This window comes from Acanthochromis polyacanthus, chromosome 12 (genome assembly GCF_021347895.1).
Source record: "Acanthochromis polyacanthus isolate Apoly-LR-REF ecotype Palm Island chromosome 12, KAUST_Apoly_ChrSc, whole genome shotgun sequence".
NCBI lineage: Eukaryota > Metazoa > Chordata > Actinopteri > Pomacentridae > Acanthochromis > Acanthochromis polyacanthus.
In genome coordinates, this window is record NC_067124.1 from 34,307,190 (window position 1) to 34,328,546 (window position 21,357).

General features: G+C 42.1%; 1 protein-coding gene across 1 annotated transcript in view; it reads right to left on the bottom strand.

Annotated features, from left to right (window-relative positions):
- kif13a (kinesin family member 13A) overlaps window positions 1-21,357 on the bottom strand; it is a 53,680-nt gene that overhangs the window by 6,827 nt on the left and 25,496 nt on the right. The window contains 31 exon segments of the mRNA XM_022215823.2: window positions 1,553-1,704; window positions 1,805-1,892; window positions 2,597-2,647; window positions 2,749-2,826; window positions 2,950-3,102; window positions 3,183-3,275; window positions 3,358-3,534; window positions 5,693-5,817; window positions 5,893-5,948; window positions 6,055-6,181; window positions 7,565-7,664; window positions 8,520-8,552; window positions 9,701-9,847; window positions 9,940-10,072; window positions 10,159-10,310; window positions 10,405-10,578; window positions 10,680-10,844; window positions 11,937-12,086; window positions 12,173-12,316; window positions 12,421-12,583; window positions 14,956-15,175; window positions 16,459-16,634; window positions 16,717-16,803; window positions 17,037-17,167; window positions 18,514-18,648; window positions 18,742-18,852; window positions 18,941-19,153; window positions 19,274-19,385; window positions 20,793-20,905; window positions 21,013-21,116; window positions 21,119-21,146. Coding sequence (XP_022071515.2) covers window positions 1,553-1,704; window positions 1,805-1,892; window positions 2,597-2,647; window positions 2,749-2,826; window positions 2,950-3,102; window positions 3,183-3,275; window positions 3,358-3,534; window positions 5,693-5,817; window positions 5,893-5,948; window positions 6,055-6,181; window positions 7,565-7,664; window positions 8,520-8,552; window positions 9,701-9,847; window positions 9,940-10,072; window positions 10,159-10,310; window positions 10,405-10,578; window positions 10,680-10,844; window positions 11,937-12,086; window positions 12,173-12,316; window positions 12,421-12,583; window positions 14,956-15,175; window positions 16,459-16,634; window positions 16,717-16,803; window positions 17,037-17,167; window positions 18,514-18,648; window positions 18,742-18,852; window positions 18,941-19,153; window positions 19,274-19,385; window positions 20,793-20,905; window positions 21,013-21,116; window positions 21,119-21,146 — 3,891 coding nt within the window.

Sequence of the window (21,357 nt, forward strand, 5' to 3'; positions counted from 1 at the left end):
TGTAGCAAACATTTAAGCACCTGCTACTGGCTGCTGCACTGTCTCTGTTTTTGTTCAGTCTGTGTTAATAGGAGCCATAAACTCAGCTCATTTGGCTCATTTTGAGAATATTTGAGTTCTGTTCATTTCTAGTCCAAGTATGGGAATATTCTATAAGGCAAAATAATTGGTGTTCCATTTCAACCATACAAACAGTATTTTTAATAGGATATTAGGATCCATACATCTGTCTATCGGTCTATTTCTAAAAGTGGAATTGTTTCTTGCCATATATGCCAAACATCAAATTCTACTGATGTTAAGGTCTCAAATGAAATGTCAACCAAAGACTGCGTTTTTGTAAAAAAAATAAAGATATACAGTCAAACCCGAAATTATTCATACCCCTAGAAATTTCTGTCTTGTAGTTACTTTTATTCAACCAGAAAGTTTTTTTTTTTTGATTGGAAATGACACAGGCGTTTCTCAGAAGATATTAAGATTATGTACAAGCGGCATCATTGTGGAGAAAATAATTCCCCAGCTTTCATTTACATTTAAAAGTATCTTTAATTCAAAATTTGCTAGGGGTATGAATAAATTTGGGCTTGATTGTATCTCTATATATACACTTAACTGAATTTTCAGAGGCCCCAATACCACCCTCATTTAAAAATGCTGTATTTAAAAAAAAATCATTTTCAAGGGTCAATAATTAAAAATTTGGTCTCTGCAAGAGTGACTAAATCACTTGGATCTGCTGCTAAACAATTTTATCTTAATCCTCACCAAATTTCACATATGTAGGAGTAAAATTTCTGGAGATACTGAACTCTTTAAATGGCTTCCCAGGTTACAGGATTTTTTTAAGGGTAAAAAATACAAAAACTCCCAGATCTGAAAACATGAAATTGTTCAAATTCAGCCAAAATATTTTCCAGAACTTACAGAAGTTTTGGGTTCCCAAAAACAAACAGGGAAAGTCTGAACAATATCTGAGACAGTAGAGCAACATTGCTAACTGCTGCAGTTATTTCTGCACCCCTGCATTTAAACATGCAGAGCTTTTTCTCTATATTTTACTCTAATCGTGCTGCTTATTGCACTATTTCACTGCTTTTCACGAGTACCTGCACCTCTTTTAGTCCACTTCAAGAAAACAAATATGCAAGGTTAGTTTAAATGGTCGGAACAGCCTCTATCTGCACAATCCAAATATCCCAAACAGGATCAGACATGACACTTGGACAGCACGGCTTTGTCAGGCTGAGTGGTTTGGTTATCCTCGGTTGAAGTCATGCTCCGGTGAGTCATGCGCTTTCCGCTCAACACAGTGACACAAATAAACAAAGCGGGTGATGTCATCAGGCGACAATTAGTAATGTCTGTCAGTGTCAACATCTTCATCATGTTTTGGAAAATGTCATTTGATATGACAGATGGTAAAATGCAAATACTGGGTTTGACGGTGGACTGACAAAACGAGGACATGTGGGACTGAAGAATAAAATGACAAAAACAAAAACATTTCCAGTGCGGGAGAAAGAGGATTTAACTCCATCGTCTTTCTCACCTCTTGTCCCAGTAGCGGCCGGGCCTCCAGGACTTTCTTCGCCTTGTTCTCCTCTTTGACAGGAAGCAGAGACTTGAGGAACTTCGGTGGCTGAGGTGAGAGGACTTTAAAGGGGCTGGAGCCGAAAAACGTAGGACTCTCTGGAACCAAACCTGCACGGGAACAGTCAGTGACAAACCAGTTTTAATGGAATCACACTCTTCTCACCCGGAAGAATGCAGCTTCTAGATACGTTTTATTTCTGTGGTTTACCCGAGTTCTCCTTGTTTTTGACGGGTGTGGAACAGAGGGAGCCATCCTGCGGGTTACAGTTGGTGTTGTCCACAGGATCACAGTGGTCCTAGACAGTTAAACACAGCTTCATTCAGCTCCAAAACATCTACTGCTGCAAAGAGGTTTTCTTAAACTGTGGAACACCTTCTATAAATTATCTACAGGACACTCCTGAAGTCAACTTGAGATGCATTTTTTAAAAACACAATGAATTTTGACAAGGCTTCAACAGTCAGAGATGTTCTTACTCAGTGTTTGATACACAAAAGCAACATGGTTTTTCATTTTCTCTTTTTATATTTGGCTATAAACGGAATTAACATGCATTCTCTGACTAATTCCAACCAGCATGTTTCCTGAAATGGCTACACTGAACATGTATAGTGGTGTAGATGAGCTCCTTTACCGACTTACACCTGAAGCAAACATAAAACAGCGAGCTTTCATTTTGGGATCGTTGTGTCGTCAGGTTTTGAAACCACCACAGCACTGTGAGACTTCAAGCTCATGTATTAAGGGTAAGCATTACGTGAGCGTAAATTCTCAGTCGTCCAGATCAAAGGAATCCTAAGAATTTCAGTTAGTTCCTTGGGGGTGACAGTATATATCTGGGACTGAAGAAGCCTCTTGGATGAGAGGTGAAAGGGCTTCAAGAATCCTAAAAGAGAAGTCCAGCTGCCATAGAAATCCTAAGAACTTTAGAAAGTTCTCAGTAAGTTAAATTACTGAAGCAAAAGCTTTACATTGCAGTTACAGAATAATCTGACGTACCTTACAGTCGTCATCCTCACAACCAGTCAGGTCTATTTTGCTACATGAGGACTGGAGAACGAGAAACAAAGCGATATTAGTTTTCGAAACTTCTCCATTTTGTGGCAAGACAGCTTTTTCCACATGTTGGCAGTGAGTGGTGTGTTAATTACATGCTGTACATTTGGTGTGCTGATACTCCTTCTTAAGTGTCTCCCTTTAGCAGCCAGAGCCTCCTTCACTGTCACAGCCTGCAGAGAATGAATAAACACAGGTGTACCTTCATAAATCACTCGCTTGTTAATGCGCTAAATCACATTTCATCACTGCAGAAACATCATATACGAGTAAAGCTGTTGATTAGAGTTTCATACCTGTCGTAGCCTCTCCAGACTCAGGATGTTCTCCACTTCCAGAACTCCTCTTGTGTATTTCTCTATGTAGGTTTCTCCATCCTGAGTCTCCTCGGTGTCTCCACGAGCCGCCATGAGGGCCAAAGTTTCCCTCTCCTCGGGCTCCTCTGAGGCCTGGAAAGAAAGTCAGAATGAGCTAATAAACTTCAAACTTGTTATTAGCACGTTGTTTTGGCACAGAACCAGAGCTGTACCTTTGGTATGTTGGAAACGATCTCATAACTGACGCCACAGGAGTAAAGCGTGTTCTTCAGGGACATTCGCCTCTTGAGACTCTGAGTGAAGCTCTGTGTGAAACAAATCCCAGCTGATGAGTAAAAAAAACAATCGACTGTTGTTATCTTTGGGTCTAAATCTTCTATTACCGACCTGCTTGTTGTAGATGTTGACGGCGATCCTCTTGCGGAGCACCAGCTCCATGGACGCCGGGTGGCTGAGCTGCACCGTGGCTTTAATAATCAGGTAGATGCGTTCGTTGGGCGACGTCACCCGGTTGAGGTGCACAGAATCGTGGATGGACGAATCCCAGGAGCACACGGCCGACACCTGGGGAATTTAAAAAAGCTGGGTTTGGTTCATGCGGCTCCAAATTCATCTATAGAGAGAAAATCTGTGCTCTCAGACACGGATGTTGGTGGGCTGCAGCTTTGGGTTCGGATAATTACCATTTCATGACAGTTCAGCTCAGTTAAGAGGGAAGGGATTACTGCATGGTTGGAGCTGCTGCTCACCATCAAAGAAAAAAGACATTAAGACGGCTTGTCTTTTAAATGCCCGCTCTCGTGCAATTATGCACAATTATTCCATTATGCACGTAATTGTAGGAAAAAAAAGATGTTGCCCTAAAATGCTCTTGTGTGTGTGAGAGAGAGATAATGTGACAAAACATGAATATAAAATGAAGATAATTCAGCATGGAGCCATTGTAAAACCACTAACACAAAAACATGAGTACATTGTAACAAAAACACCACAATTACTAGATGAAGAAACAATGGAAGAATGAATACTCTAAGTTTACATATAGTTTGGTAGAGGATGAGGTTATATGACAAACTACAAAGTAGACATCTCTGGAAATACAGCCACTAAAACCATGAGGTCTTAAAGCATCACCCACTCTAGTTACAAACACAGTTGTACACACGGGCTTTTCCCAATAAACGCGTTAAAGATGTGCACTCCTTTCTGTTAATCTAACAGCATTTAAACATGTCGGCTTCACGTCTGAATGCTGCTCACTTTTCCATAAAAATCGCAAAGGCAATCTTGCTAGGTGGGACTGAGTAACATTTCAGTTAATAAAAGTCTAAACTGTGTGCAGCCACATAATGAATAAACATACACAAGCGATGTAGTTTGAGCTATGTGATTTGGAGAATGTTTTTTCCGCAATTCAGCCAGAAATATTGGTTAAAAAACACGACAAAAGATACAGATTTCGGTCAAAAAAAATCCCAAAGCAGAACACCTTTCTTGTTCATCTTGCTCTACTGCAATGGGCTGTGAGGTGTGCAAAGTGATTTGGAAAAGAATTTTTGCACATTTCAGCCCCCATTTTGGTCCAAAAGTGACATTTTTTGAGCGCAAAAGACACAGTTTGCTGTCAAATCACAAAACACTAACTCATTTGCATTGCCTTACAGTTTCACATCTACTACAAACTGAAACATCCACAAAAATTAAATGTTACTGCCATGAAGACCAGCTTTTTACTAGTGTTGACAAGTGGGTTTGTTGGTCTTCTTTTAAGTTTATTAAGCATCTGCAGCATCAGACAGCAGGATCCATATAAACATCCCAAAAAGCAGACAGTTGCTTGCATTTATGCACATAGAACCAATCCGTAACTTCATTCATTATTCAATATTACAAATTATCCCCGACATGGAGACAGGACCGAGAGTTACAGTTTATGAGCTACAGTTTATGTAGAGTCCTGAGCTCCGTCACAGCTGTCGGAAACTTTTATTTTACTGCTCGTAAAGCAGGAGTGAAACAAGAAAAGCACTCAAAGAGCGCAGTACTCCACCAAGGCTGTTCATTCCCCATATGGCATTGTCAGATATGCAGTATTTGTTTATTAGTTACTGATGATCAGAAATTGCAGCACCGTAGAATGTGGCCACTTACTATAGATCTACCCACAAACAAAATGATCTTGCACTGAACACAGGCATGTGTATGTTACGTACAGACACTGAATCATGCGCCCTAAATGTGTAGCAGGTGGTGAGAAAATTTCATCCAAATCCATGAGTCCGTTTCTGAGTGATGTTGCACACAGACAGAAAAACAGACGGACAGACAAACGTCACATAACTTCACCGCATGCCTTGGCAGAGTAATTATCATCACACATGGACAGAATTTTAATAAGTTGCTATTAGTTTAGATTTAGTCCTTTTTTTATCTGTGCTTTATTATGTTTTAGCCATCATTTGTCGTTCTGTCCAATCTTGCATACTTGACAAACACAAATACAGCACAGCGTCTCTGTGTGAATGAAACTGAGGAACATTATAAGTGGCCTACGTCTCACTGACAGAATGCGTCACTTTAACAGACTGATGAAGCAGCAGTGTTATGCATATCATGTCTGAAAAGGGCTCGTGTCATTCCTACAGAGGCAGAAATAAAGGAAACGCTTCCTTCTCCAGTGTGTTTTCCACTGGGGGGCAGTAAAGTCACAGCAGCTACCCACCTCCTCGTCGCTGTGCCTGATGATGGGCAGATAGAAGAACTGGCTGCCGTGCTCTTTGGGCAGGATGGAGTTAACGCCTGCAGCATGTGGGCCGGTCAGCTGCTCATTCACTGTCAGATTATCCGCTGGTGGCATAAAAGGCAGTTAGTATTTTTAAAGCCAGAGAGGAGCCACTGAAATAAAGCGTGCGTCTGCCTCACCGTTTAAATCCAGGAAGAGCACAGGAATGTGAGCTTCCATCCCTGCAGGTGGAGTCCTGAGAGCAGTTCAGAGTGAGTTTATTGGCGAAGACAGCAAAGAGACATTAGTAAAGCGAATGTGAGGCATTTGGTGGCGTGTTTATGTTTTTGTTTTTTTTGTACCAGTCTGCAGGAGCTCCTGGGATGCCGCTACCAGGTGCAGGAACCAGCACTGCATTTCTCTCCTCAGTCAGGCCGACCCACTGCTCCACCAGCCGAGCTTCACGTTCAACATCCTCCTCTGACTTTTCTGCATGCACACAATGAGGAGGAGACATATTATAGTTACAACAGACTAAAAAATGAGCAAAAATTCAAAACTGAAGTGAATATTAACTCTGTGAACCCCCAAACCTGCCAGTGCGTTTGAAATGCAAATTATTTTGTTTAAAAATCATCACAATTACACACCAAGAAACACTGGATTTTCAACTTTCTGATGGCACAATCACGTGACTTGCAATTTCATGAGAAGAAAAAAACCAAATCTAAACTAAAAATTGAGATATTTAACCAAAACCTCAGCCTCATTTAAAAATGTGCCAAAACTAAACCGTTTGTGTCATAAGATTCTGTATAAAACTAAAATAATCTGTGTTCATCTATTAACGGAAAAGCCATGAGTGAGTCAGCTGTGACTAAAAGTCATGGGGAAAAAATGAGGGACTTTTTGGTTGAACTGCAGACTTTTTGCACAGAGCAGATAGGAGACAAAGTATGAAACTAAGTTTCATTTCATCTACAATAACTAGAGCCACCAGTGTGTTTTCCAGTATTGGTAACACCTTTGGATACTTGGAAAACTGTTGAACATATTAATTGCATGTTTTTTTCATGTTAGTTTTTTCTTTTTTATGATTTATGGCATAATAATAGTGTTATACTGTTACTGTACAGCCCGATCTCACGAGGATTCGTGAAACTGTCACGTAAATTTTTGTTTCGGTTTCGTGCGCACCAACACGATTTCGTCATGTTTTTCGTGCCGCTCACCACGAAATGCGCACCAATGTATTTTAAACGGCGGACTTTTCGTGCCACTCAGAACGTATTTCAAACGAATGGGTATATTATATTTTTAATGTAAAACCGCGGCGAATCCAACGCTATATTTTGCATGACATCGTCCCTAACCATAACCCTAACCATAACCCTAACCATAACCCGGTGGGACACTTACCAATTTGCATAGGAATTTAAAGAATGTCCGACGGCCGCAAACGCGATCACACAAGCAGTATACGCCGATGGACAGCTTAGATCGTCATGAATCCGCCGGTATAAACCACTTTCAGATGTGATTACCACAGCGGGTTTCGTTGTGAGCAACACGAAAAACATTTCGTGGTGAGCGGCACGAAAAACATGACGAAATCGTGTTGGTGCGCACGAAACCGAAACAAAAACAGTTTCACGAATCCCCGTGAGACCGGGTTGTACTGTATACTATATAGTTCACTCCACTTCTAGTCATAGTTGTGCCGTTTCGATAAAGGTGCAGGACTTTTTATTGAAGTGAAAAATGAGCCAACAGTGAGTAAAAACATAAAAAAAGGAACAGAAAAACATTCAGAAACTGCTTGGGGTTCAGAAGGTTAAAGTCCTTTTTAGCTGTACTGAGTCTGGAACTCACCGTGCTTGTTGATGATTTTCTTGATTTGCTCATCGAGATACTCCCGACGTTTGATCAGGGCATCTGACCAGCGCTCTCTAACGCAGTTAAGATCCTCTTCCTGGAAGCAGAGAGATACGAGAATCAATGCCAGCTGGCTCAGCGAGGCAGAGGATGAGCAGCAGGGCGCTGTGGAGTGTTACCAGTGGATGGTGAGTTTGCACAGGGCTCATCTGTCTGTCGGATTACTGCAACTGCTCCTTACTACCGCTAACATTCTGGAGAAGTTGCTCCCAACCCAAGATGTTAAAAACTGAAGCCTTAAGGTTTGTAATTTTTAACTCTAAACACAATTCTGATTAATTTTTAGAACACACAAACACACAAAACTTGCCTTTAACCCTTTTGCAATTCACAAACGTCACACATTCATTCACTTGCATGCAGTTCTGCTAAAAACTCCTACCTGAATGCAGAGCAGATTCCCCTCTGCAACATCCAAGACAGACCTTAAAGCCAGCCTGATTATGCTTTTCACACTCTCATCATGCAAAGACTGTAAATCATGCAGCCATGCGATGCCCATGTGATGAAGTGAAGCTCATTACTTGTGCGGCTCTCCAGCAGTGACAAGCAAACAGTAGCATTAGTGTGTGAAACCTGAGGGGAAAGGCAAGAGAGAGCAGGACGAGACCCTGGCAGGCACGCCGCCGGCTGGGAGCTCGGCCACGGGTGGAACTGCGCTCTGGCTGGTGCGATTCGTAATTACAGCACTGCAAATCATCCACATGTGCAAGTTGCCGTTTTAATAAAGCGCTTCTTTAGTCGGTCGAGGCGCAGCCCTGTGCCTCCTGCCTCACATGCCCTCAGCGAAAAAAAAAAAAGGCCTAGTCACAAACACATGATCAGTGGGTTTTCTTCATGCTGCAGAGTGAACTACAGGGGGAGCAGCAGCAGGGGGAGACTTGGAGGGTACCTGATAACTATCCATATCGTCCTCCGCCTCTCTCTGGGAGGAGAGAAGACACTCAGTCAAACGTGGGCTTTGACACGACAGCTCAGAGGAAACTGACTGCTCGTGTAACTTTCTGGGAATCTCAGTGATGTGAAAGAACGGTTTAAGTCCGTGTTTGCATGCTTTTGAGTAACTTTCTTCAAGATGAAAAAACAGGCCGCATTTTTTGGTACCACCCTCAGAACACCAAAACAGAAAATCAGAGAAAGAATAATTGGATATTCAACTTTCCAACAGTCTTAAAGTACTCTCAACTCAACTTTAGCCTAAAATCATGACATTAATTAAAAATCCCTTTCTTCGACATGTTGCATTTACAAATTTGTGAAAAATAGACTGTTTGCGCTATCCAGATTCTGTAAAAAACAAAAAATTCTGCACTCCTCTGCGCAGCTAAAAAGTAATGACAGACTAAGCTGTAATGAATAGTCACATGACAGAAATTCAGGGACTTTTCAGTTGAACTGCAGGCTGTGTTCATACAAAGCATATAGGATGAAAGCATGAAAACAAAAAACGTAAGACTGGAAAAATATCTACAATATGTAGCACTGTTATTCTTTTTTCAGTATTGGTAACAATTGTGTGCACCTGGAAAAATGATGGCAATGTTGATTTCAGTCTTTTTCTATTTTTATAAAATGAATAATTAGAAACATGTAACTTTTGTTTTTTCTCTATGATGTGATTTATGGCATTTTAACTTTTTTACACTCCACAAAATACTCTCTCTACTTCTATCCAGCATTATCCTGTTTCTATAGAGGTGCAGGGCTTTACGTATATTGCAGTGAAAAATGTGGCTATTTGGGGTTCAGAGGGTTCACTATCATAAATGTGGATTTTTTTGACAATTCGGAATGAACAAACTGCTCCATCTTGCATCCTACACCAGGACACAAAAGTGCTTATGACTTCATATATCACACGGCTTCCTTCAGACCGACTGTCAGCTACTCAGATGGACGAAACCCGAGAAAGGCTAAACATACTTCGGCTGGATCGGCTTTATCTCGTATATGTCTGGCATGAAATGAGCTTACAGTTTCCAAAACACATTATCACGTGCATGCAAATCATCCTCCTATTGATGTCGGCATGATATATTCACAGTCCGAGCTGCATGTGTGCGTTTTGCAGACCTGGTAGCTGTCCAGCGGTCTCTGCAGTTTGGTGCAGCGAGCCGACACGCAGCCGATGGAGACGGACAGCACGGCCTCCACCAGCAGAGGCAGCGTGCCCGAGTTCTGGACCGGCTTCACACACACCTGCAGCCTCCTGGAGTGACCCTGATGGAGCAAATCATGACTCATAATTACGTCATTAGCTCATTGTGGTTTGCTGTAGGGCTAAAAGGAAACTTAATCGGTTTTTCTCCGACCTGTCGGAGCTGAAAGACTCCCCCTGTGCTGATGTCTTTCCCAGGATGCATCTCCACGGACGAGTACTCTCCCTGCTCGTTCAGCTCCTGGATGGAGATCCACAGCTCGATCCTGCGAGACACCTCACTCCACCTAAACATGCGACAGCCAGGATTAGTGAGGTGTGACATGTCAGTGAGGGTCCATGAAGTCACAGAGCAACATGTGAGACATCGGACCTGTCTCGGAGCGTCTGAGTCTTGGCCTCCAGTGCATCTAACTCCCAGAGGGAACGGCCGTTTCCTGCACAGCGGTGACCCCACACTTCTATGGCCAACGCTCCATCGGATATAAACTCTAAAAACTCATCTGTTACATGCACAACATAGTCCTGGACAAAGAGAAGAAAGGGGGTATAGAGTTAGCAACAAAAGTAAGGCGGTAATAATCTCAAGCTGAAACAAAAAGTGGCTCTCTTTCTTTACCTTGCAGTGATCAAACTGGACAGTGAACTGAGCATCTGGGCTTCGAGGGGAGGGTCTGTCTGGGCTGACCATGGGAGGAGCCACCGTGGGCTCGCCATGCTCCCAGAAGGTGTACTGACAGAAGACAAAGTTGGACAGGTTGAGCGGCAGCCCAGTGGCCTCCCTGATCCGCACCTGCAGCAACAACACACGCAGACACAATAAGAATAATGGACGCCGCTAATCTGAGAACAAAGTAAACAGAATTTGAAATCTCTGATAGAATCCACTGGTACCCTGCAGGTGAGCCTCTTGGCCATGTGGACGATCTCTCCGTTGGTGTCCATGACCTCGTAGCAGCTGCTCTCACTGGAGTTTTCTGAAGAGTCGTCTCCTCCACAGAGACGTTCAGGTACAGCTCCGCTAACTCGCATCAGCTCGACGTGCAACCTGCCTGCTACCTGAACACACAAGCAGAAGAAAAGCTCTTTTCAGGAAAGGAATACGCAACGGTGACGGCATTCTGTCATTCAGATCATGATAACATTTGGGTTTCTATCGAACACCACAGTTGAAGACAGAGCCATGGTACAACATTTGTCATTTAAGTGAGATTGGACAGTAGATCCAGTGATATATAACAACTAATAATTCACGAACAAACAGAAAACTAAGTCTAAACTAATAGCAGCTTATTGCATCGCCCAATTAACCAACTGCCTTTTTTATTTAGGACTTCTATGATAATCTAATTTCTACTTTATGAACCGTACAATAAAATATACCAACAGCTGTGATGGAGCTCAGGACTCAACAAATAATTAAACTGCAGCTGATAAACTGTGACTTTGTTTCAGATATTTCACCTGTCTAAAGGTGCCAAGAAGTTCACAGTGTGACCTGCTGTCAGATCCTGATTCATCCATGTTGGGGATAACTTACAACTATAAGCAATGAATAAATGTGTAAAACTGTCTCTCTTGGGCGTTGCTCATATGGATCGTGCAGGTATTTAATAAACTCAGAGGGAAAAACTCCTACAAACAGCTGGAAGAAACAAACTAAACTTTAGCTTCAACAGTTTGTCAAAATCTAGATTACACTGAATATTGGTGAGTCTCATTAATTTGTTCTGCTCTTTTTTCATCATAGTAATGTTTTATTTTTCTGAACATTTCAGTTTGTACTAAATGTGAAATCAGAAAGTGAATGCTAACATGTGGGTAAAGTCTTCTCTACATTGCCTCACCCAACTAGAAGTAGTTAAAAGTGAGACGGAAATGTTAGCAGGTCCGACTAAGTAAGATTACTGCCCCAACTTTTGCTGAAAAGCGATCAGGGCAGGTGTGATCGGTTTAATAATAACAGAAACAACAACAAAAAAGAGCCAAAATGCAGAAAATATCTTGGAAATTAAAAGGTATAACGCATATCTTAAAATGACCTGTATATATCTGAAAACTTTATGTGAGCTTTCTGTAGATGTGAACTTTATTTACTATTCCTAATCATACATTTGGATTAGTAAAATACTAGTCTTGGTTCACTCTTACCTCTCCCTGCTGGCTGATGATGGGGACAGCGTACTGCAGTTTGACGTCATGGAAAAGGCACTCTAGAAAAATGTTGGACACTCCTATCAGGTTGTGGTTCTCCTGCGCCTCATAGAACGGATCGCACTGCTTACTGTTGGCTTTGTTATACTAAAAACACAAAGAAACAATGTCAGTAACACATTTATTAACTCTTCTGCTGATCTTTTTTCTGTTTTTGGTCCTCTGTGTCTCACCGTTTCCTCTGTGCCTTCTTTCCAGTCTCGGTAGTGGTCTCTCATGTCCACCAGTTTGTTCTCCAGCTTCTCGATGGTCCACACCTGCGTCCCCTTCCCTTTCCTCCTCACCTGAATGGCCGGCTCGCTCACTATTGCTCCACGCTACGTAAAAATGGAGACACACGTTGATGTGGTTACGACTACAGATCGCCACTTATTCTTCCTCTTACTAGTTGTGCTGCTGTTTTCGGGTTCAGGTGTCTGACCTTGCGGTTGGCGCTGAGGTTGGCTGCAGGAATCTGAAGCGTGACCTGATAGTCGGTGAGTTTGTTCATCTCCTCGGCCAGAAAGTTGGCCTCTCGCACCAAAGTGTTGGCTTTGACGACCTGCTCTCTGAGCCGAGAGAGACTCTGACGGAACAGTTCATCCCTGTCGGCCACACAAAGACACAACAGAGGCATCAGTCCTTCGTAAAGATGGAGATATCAAGTCTGTTTAGATACATCTCCTAAAAGACTGATAAAAATAGTACTTTTTGAATACCAGTTTTGCTCCATTTGAGACATGTCTTTTCCAAAAATACCACAAGTGCCATAATACTTTGATCAGCGAGTCCCGGGTTCAGTTCCTACCTGTCATTCCCCCTGCTCTCTTTACCTAAATTTCCTGTTTTGCTATACAATCCCTATGAAAGAAAGGCATAAACATCACCTAACACTGCCCCAAAAAACAGACATTCTTCTGGGTGCTAGGGCTGGGCGAAATGGCCAAAAAATAAAATCTCAATTTTTTAGTCATCTTGGACGATTACGATTTCAATCGATTTTTGTTGTTTCTTTGCGGTCTGTTTGCTATGGCTAGTGCTAGCCATACCGCACTCCCGTAGCTGTGGGCACTTTTCCCATTCTTTAGGATGCCTCTGCCGGAGGTGCTGAAAGAGGTTAGTTGTGCTGCTACGCTTCGTTTTCACAGTACTTTTGCAAACCTTGCACATGACTGTAGTTTGCTCTGGGTCAGTCTTGTCAAAGCCGAACCACTTCCATATAATCGATGTAACATGAGGCCCTTTTCTCGCGACCAACTCTTCGTCCGCTGTTCTGTCCAGCGTGACGGGGGTGTGAGTGTTTTGGCGGAAGGAGATGAGAGGCGGAAGCGAACGCCAGTGCACAAGTCGTGAAAGGCAGAATTAGAATCTGTATTGTTATATATTTAAGCTCGCCTCGATTTTACGATTTGGCAAATTTTCAAATCGTCAGGTTTTAAAAAGGCGAATTAATCAAATTAATTTGATTTATCGCCCAGTCCTAGTAACAGCTATAACACATGTAAATACAGTTCTATTCAGGCTCCCAGATGGCTCAACTGGTTTAGCAGGCGACTCATGAACAGGAGCTACAGGGCCTGGGTTTGATTCCCACTCATGGCCCTTTGCTGCAGGTTATCCCCCTCATTCTTCTCCCAACTTTCCTGTCTGCCTGTCTACTAACCTGTCTAATAAGGCCAACAAAAGGCCAAAAAATACAGTTCTACTCGACACACAATGTCTCCTGCGTCACTGCATCTCAATGTATGTGCAATGCAGACTGGAGTTTACCAACTGGACCAGCAGTGGCTTTCAAGCTCACTGCTGATGCCACAAATCATGTAATTAGATACACCAAGCCGAGACATTTTTAAATTTAATAGAGTTTAATAATTCAAAATTAAAATGACAGATATCAACAACATCATTTTGAAAAGTCTGTCCTTAATTAGAGTTTAAATTCTAGATATCTGGAATGTCATTCTGACTGGTCAAAACCACAATAGAAAGTCTCTGTAATTTAGTTTAGAATTGCCACAATAACAGCTGCAGATATTGCAAATGTCAAAAAGACTAGTCCTAATTGTTGAGCAGAATGATAGTCATGTGAGGCTTCAAATTGGATGTCGGTCCAGCAAAGCAATTCAACACTGTTAGCAGCAGTAATGGTGGTAAACATTGTTAGAAAATGCTGTGAAATAGAAAGAGCTCATTACTGTTGACTTTGTGGAGACTAAGAGCTTCTTTCATTAAAGACTTGTGGTTGAAATTTACAATACACTGTAAATTTGGGCTGCGCATTGTAAATTTTTTGGTGGACTTACGACAAAGTCCAGATGGGCTCAGAAGACTGAGCTCCTCTTCTGCAGTAACATTAGGGGAAAATGTCGGGTTTTCACCCTGGTTGCAGCACCTTAATTTGCTTCATAATTGCCGAAGCTTTTGATGTTAACTGCAGACAGACTCTAATTCAAAACACCTGCAATTACATTTTGATTAGTCCTAATTCCAGTTCAAGATTTGCACACCTCCATTCTGACTAGTTTGAGTTTAACTGCTAACTAAAAAAAAAATGTACAAATGGTATTAAGGAAAGTAAAGACATCTTAAACTAGAATTATAACTAATCAGAATTAAACTGTAGATATCTGAAACTGGAACTGAAACTACTCAATGATCAAATGGATCAAAGAAACCTCAGACACGTCATCTGTCCTGGAAGAATGTCACAGTGGAGATGTGCGATGACCTTCTTGACTGAAAGGAATTGAATTACAGCTATCTGCAGTGCACATCCAGCCTAAGTCCCATTCACCAGCTTCTCATGTGAGTGCTGTCTTTTGGCTCCTTTTCTGTTATTTTCACAAACAGCACTTAGCGGAACAAACTGTGCACTGGAGTTCTGTGTGTGTGTGTGTGTGTGTGTGTGTGTGTGTGTGTGTGTGTGTGTGTGTGTGTGTGTGTGTGTGCGTGTGTGTGTGTGTGTGCGTCCACTCACCGCTCCTCTGTCCACAGTCGCAGCTTGCCGTGCGGTGTGTGCGTCGGGAACGTGAGGCGCTCGCTGCTGCTGCGGTGGTGCTGCGGCGTTTTCTCCGGGGACAGCTGTTGCCGTAGCGACTCCAGCTCTCGCTCATACATCATCCTCTGCTCCTCCAGAGCCGTTCGCTTCTCCTCCAGGTACTGCTTCTCCAACACCTGGACCACGTTCTGCATGGGGTCTACAGAACACAAAACGACACATTTTTCAGTCAATCACACGTCTTAACTTTAACCAACAGGATAAACGGAAAATTCTTCAACCTGAGCTTCAGAGCACACATTTAATTATGATACAATTATTAGTTTTGATTATTAAACCATACAAACCCCAAGCAGTTCCTAAGTGTTTTTTATTCTCCTGTCACTTTTTTTTCCCTCTCACTTTGGGCTCATTTTTTACTACAATCTAAAGGCCTGCACCTCTGTGGAATTCAGAAATGTTTTCTGTGCCGTATAACACAACTATAAAGGCTCAAATCATAAATAAAACAAAAGTGGGATTTCTTTGTTTATTTTACAATCAGTAATATATATATCAATGAGTATAATTTCACAAGTGCCTACAGGCATGTTATGACAGATTGTCATGCAAACGCTGTATTTTCACATGAGACATTTTGAACAAAATGATTTTGCCTTGATTTTTAAGATAAGATTTGGTTAGTTTTTTTCAAATGGAAACACACATAACACATTTGTAGTTCAAGTTTGGCATTTTTTGGAAGAATGGGAAACAAGATTTGACTACATAATATAAAGATTTTACGGCTTAGATTTTAATTTGTTTCTGTGCTTGTCTATCTGCCCTGTGTACACATAGCCTCGGCTGCAGTTCGACCAAAAAGTCTCAGAATTTTTAGCATATGACTGTAAATCAAAGCAAAATCACTAATGGCTTCATAGTTACAGAGAGGAGCCCAGAATTTTTTGTTTTTTTACAGAATGTGGTTCATGTAAACGGTCTTTTTTTGTGGCGTTTTAAATGAGACATGTAGAATAAATTGATTTGATAAAATGCCATGATTTTAGGATTGATTTTGGTTAATTTTTCCAACTGAACAGCATGTCACACTTGATTAGTCCAAAGATTGTTTCAGAATTAACAATCTCTTCATTCTCTGTTTTTAATGACTGATAAACGGAGTAATTTTGGTGATTTGTTTAGTTTTTCATTTCACCGGGGAGCTTTGAGGTTGAGACAAACAAGAGAGTTGGTTCTTTTCTTTGTTTCCTACACCATATTCATCACATCTAGCAAGAAATTGAAAACATTTGGGTTGGTTTTCTACATTTAAAACCGCAGTATTGGCATTTCTAAAAGATGTTATGATACAGTAAATATTACTGTGGTAAACTGGCGGTTCAGAAGCCTGACTAGTATACACACTGACTGAACACAGCTGTGGCCTGGAAGCCGAAAGCATCATGCAGATTGGAGGAGGCAGATTATTAAAATTCAGACCATTGTTTCCAAGAGTCTTCATTATGACCTCCATCTGGGCGAACTCGTAGCTGTAGTCCTGCTCTGACGAGGCCTCGCTGGCCGTCTCCACATCTGCCTCGACGAAGCTCTCTCTGGGGGACGCTCTCTCCAGCTCCTTCAAGCGGTCCCGCCGCTTTCGTTTAGGCAGATTTATCCTTACAGAGCGACACGAGTTCAAATCGGTGACTTTTTAGCTTCTTGACATGCTTAAATTTGGCAACACAAATGGGCTCATACCTGAAGAAGTGATTGTTTCCCCATAAGATGCGATCCCCGTGCCACAAGTGAACCAAGGAGTCGATCATTGTGCCGTTCACACAGGTTCTGCAGATAAAACATCAATTGAAATCTTCAGCTTTAAAACTTGACCAATTGAGAAGAAACGGTTCTTTTGTAGCGGGAGGGAGACGTGGCTCTGATATCAAAGCGAGGAGCTCTCATCATGAGATTCCTGTACGGTGAGGTCATGTGAAACTCTGAGGTCCAGTCATGCATGACGGCGAGACAACGGGGAGTCAGACAGAGAGCATGATGGGAGTGTTTGTCTAGCAGCTCACCTGGCGTTTCTGACGGGCAGCAGGGTGACGTCGCCGTCCGGGCAGAGCTCCAGGACGCAGTGTTCCGCCTGGATCCCGATGCCGAAGAGCTGGATGTCCTGAGACGTGTCTGCACCCACACGCGTGTGCTCCTACACACAGGTGGAGGACGTATTAAAAGAACTACACCGACAGATCTGAATCCAACTACACCCAGCCTTTTTATTCAAACATTTTTGGTCGCAACCCTGAAAACCTGCAATATTTTATTTATTGGACCGATTTGCAGAAGCGTGTTGCAAAAGCATCCACGCAGGAACACTTCAATTTCAGGAAAATCTGAAGCAAAATTGAGCCTGAGTGAAAAAGCTTGTGTGCAGAGGGGGCGTTGTTAAACAAACATCCCGGCTTCGAGAGGATGTCCTTCCCTGCAGCGAGCTAACCCATTTCACATAACCATAGTCATTCCACACTGATATGCCAGGCCGGCCGGCAGAAGCCAGACAAAGGCCTGTTGTTCTGTAAGCCGTGCAGGCTGCTTTCTCACATGCCTCCGCTCTTACAGGTCCAGCTGGATGGGTGGTTGTTCTACTTCAAAAGTCCAGACTTCACTGGAATCCTCTCTTCAGTTCAATCCGGTGTTGCCTATATCGCCAAACTTCACAACATAAGTAACCTCAGGGCATTTCACAAAGTCAGGTCAAGACTTTAGAATAATGTAGAGAGAAACCCGGTCAAGCACAGCCATCTGGATTCTATGTGTGCTGCTTTCAGGGCCTCGGTTAAAGATACACTGTAAAAAAATATGCTTTTATTTTTAACTGTATTTTTTGGGGGGGAAATTTTACTGTTATGTTTTTGATTTCCTGTGTTTTGTCAGAGATAATAACTTGAAAAATCACTTTAAACTAACATGTTGACCTTAAAAACAACAAAACAACAGTTTACATCAAAAATCTGTAATTTTCTACATTTAACCATAAAAGGAAAAAATTACACTAAACTCAAACAAATTCTGTAAAAAAAAAATAAAAAATCGAAGCTCCAAGGCCCAACCAAGAAGCCACAACTGACTCAGCTATGACCAACAATCACATGAAAAATTTCAGGCATTTTTTTGGACTGAACTGCAGGCTGTGTTTGCACAAGCAGCAAAATAAATACAGCTCGACTCAGCAGCAGTATACAGAGGGGCAAGCTGTTAAAAGATAAATTCAGCAGCAAGGTGAAACATCTCTCTTCATGTGCAGAATAGCGTGACCCACAACTAGTTAGCAGAGATTGTAAAAATCGGTTTCCAGTAGTGGAAACGTGTGGGACAGGGGCGGGTTATGAGATCAACAAATATTATAAAAATTAAATGCTTATGTTAAATTAGCAATAGGCATATAGTTTACTGTATAGTATTGATTCCACTGTGCCAATGATAAAGCCAAAGAGGCAGAAAGGAAATATTTTTAGCACTAGAGGCACTGTAGTTAGAAAAAACTGGTTTTACCTTCAGGTAGTAAACCAGCAGCTCGTTGAGGGCAGGGTCAGCATTCAGATTGACCAGGAAACACTTGTCTTCCCCTACTTTGATCCCAGAGGTTTCCAGGGAGATGCCCATGCTCTCCAGCTGCTTCTGCCGCTCCTGTAAACAAACACAATAACAGAGTGTAGCTGTATGTATAAATCTGCTAAATTAAAGCTGAGGTTAAAGAGGTTTTATTACTAATGTACGTACAGTTGCAATCTCCTCTGTCTTTCTCAGCTTCTCCTCCCAGGTGATGGTCATGTCCTGAATGAGTTTCTCTGATTCCTGCAGTTTCTCCTGCAGCTCAGGAGCCTTCATGGACTGAGAATTAAAATCATGTGTTTAGTGGTAAATCTGGCATGAATTTGTCACAATTTGTCAACCTCTGTGGTCCAACTTTTCGACTTACTTCAGCCTGAGAGAGCTGAACTTTGAGCTTCTCCACCTCTTCCCTGAGCTCCCTGATGATCCGAGCGTTGGGGTCTTCGTTGACCACGGCATGGTTGACGATTCTCTTGGCCCTGTCGGCGTAACGGAGCGTGGACAGAGTCTCCTCGTAGTTATCAGCAGCTGGACTCACGGTGGCTATCATGGCTGTCTTGCTGTTGCCACCGAGGTTGTCCTGAAGACCAGACGACATATTACAATGAAGCAGAGCTGCAAAAACGTATGTATGGCACAAAAATTTCAGCCCAACTCAAACATTACACAGTAGCAACCATAAAGGTTTGTAATTTCAAACCTTCAGCAGCCAGGTGAGAACTGAGTCTCTGTAAGGCACAAACTTGGCCTTCCCCTTTCCTGCAGACTGATCAGCCAGAGCAGAAATCACACAGCCTAAAGTGGTGAGAGACCTAAAAAAAAGACATTTGAAGACCACCTGTGTTAACATGTTGAATGACTAAACTTCAGACATTCATGTAACTTTCAAATAAAGTATTCAACCGAATGACTATTCTAAATTGTATCACCAGTAACTGCATTATTTTCAGGTTGAACAGCAGAGTGTTTACGGTTATGCAAAATGAAAATATTTAGATTTACTATATGAAAAACACAGGCCCAAATTAGGAGCTCAGTGCAACAAAAGACAGGATGATATATCCACAGGTATTCAGGGTGCCATCTATACATTTAATCTCCCCAACACCTTTTGCACTCATGCAGTTCCATATCATCACATTCCCATATCTGTGCTTCACTGTCAGGACTATGCATTCACTGTGGTAGTCCTGGTCAGGTTCATACTAAACATGCTGGACCCCAACTGAACAGAACAAATTTATCTTGCTCTCATCTGACTAAAAAATGTGCTCTCATATTAATTAGGCTTCTTGTCGCTGTTTGTTCGTAAAGTTTAATCTTGCAGATTTGTTTTAAAGAGCAAGCAAGGACTACTTCCTGAATACCTTCCATAGAGGTTGACGTTTTGCAATATCCTTCACACTGAGCTGCCACAGAAACTCTGATTTCCAATGACAACCCCTTTCATTTTTTATTTGCCAAGTCTGAAACAGCTGCTTGTCTGTTGTTCAGAGCCAGACTAAGCAAATAGGGCGGTGGCGTTATTTTAGGAGGATGATCAGTGCAGCTCTGATTAGTGGCGCTATGGCTCGGTCTATGCCTCCTGATTACTGCTTCTTCTTGGTTTCCACAGATTTTTAGCTGGTAATCAATATTCCAGCGTTCTATTCCATCTTTTTGAGGCTTTTTACCTTTTTAGTTCTTGCCCATGTGAAGCCATGATGCAGACATGCAGATAGATGCAGTCCACAGATTCAAAACTGGAAAAGTTGAGTTCATCCTAATTACTGCTGCTGCTTTGTTTCCATCGATTTTTGGCTTGCTGACTTTCCTGCATCCTTTTCCATCATTGTAAAGCCCCTCAGTCTAACCCTGGAAATGGTTTTCCTCGTGGAGCCATGATGTAGATATGAACCCATAGTTCTGGTCACTTTATAACCATGTTCCTGCAGTTAGACTAATAGGAAATCACATTTGTTCTCAATTTTGCTTCAGTGAACACAGCTTTTCTAACATGTGGATCAGTGATCACAGATGTATTCCCTTTTTTTTTGCATTTTGGGGTTTGCATTTTCAATATAGTCTTCCTAAAGAGGTTGATTTGATTGCTCATGGGAGTAAATCAGCTCGGCTTTTGAACTTAAAGTCATAATGCAGCTACTTTAAAGTGATGCAATTTGGAATCATTATACATTTAAGTGCATGGGATGTTCTCACTTCTGAGAGAAAATACTGACTTGTTTATGTTGCTGCCTTCTTTGAGCCTCTCTCCAGCAGCTCCAGTCTTGGACACTCGTTCACTTCCGGCCAAGTCGACCAGACTCATCTTGCTCACTTTCTCCCCTGAATTCTGTTCACAATCACAACAGCCAAGACAAACACATTCAAGGTAAAAACATGTTTAATCATGGGAAAAATTTTGGTAAAGAAGTGTGAAAGCAAAAAAAGCAGACTGACTCCAGACTGCAGGTCGTAGAGCGTCTGCGTGACGATGATGCTGAAGACGGCGTGTGATCGACTGCTCTCCTCGTTCATGTTTGTGGCTGCAACTGTTCGAGATTGTTCCCCTCTGACATCAACACCTCGATGTCCTACAAAGATAAAGAGGAAGGTCAGCGGAGAAAGAGCCGGTGCTGTTAGCCACTGTTGCGTTTAATATGTTTTCGTTGGTCGTCTTTGGATTTAGGCAAAGCTCGCAAACGATCGTTTATGATTACAGTAAAGCAGGGAGGTATTCACACATGGCTGCGTGCCATGTGATTTAGCTGGGTCACAACAGGCAGCGGGCCAAGGCTGTGGGAA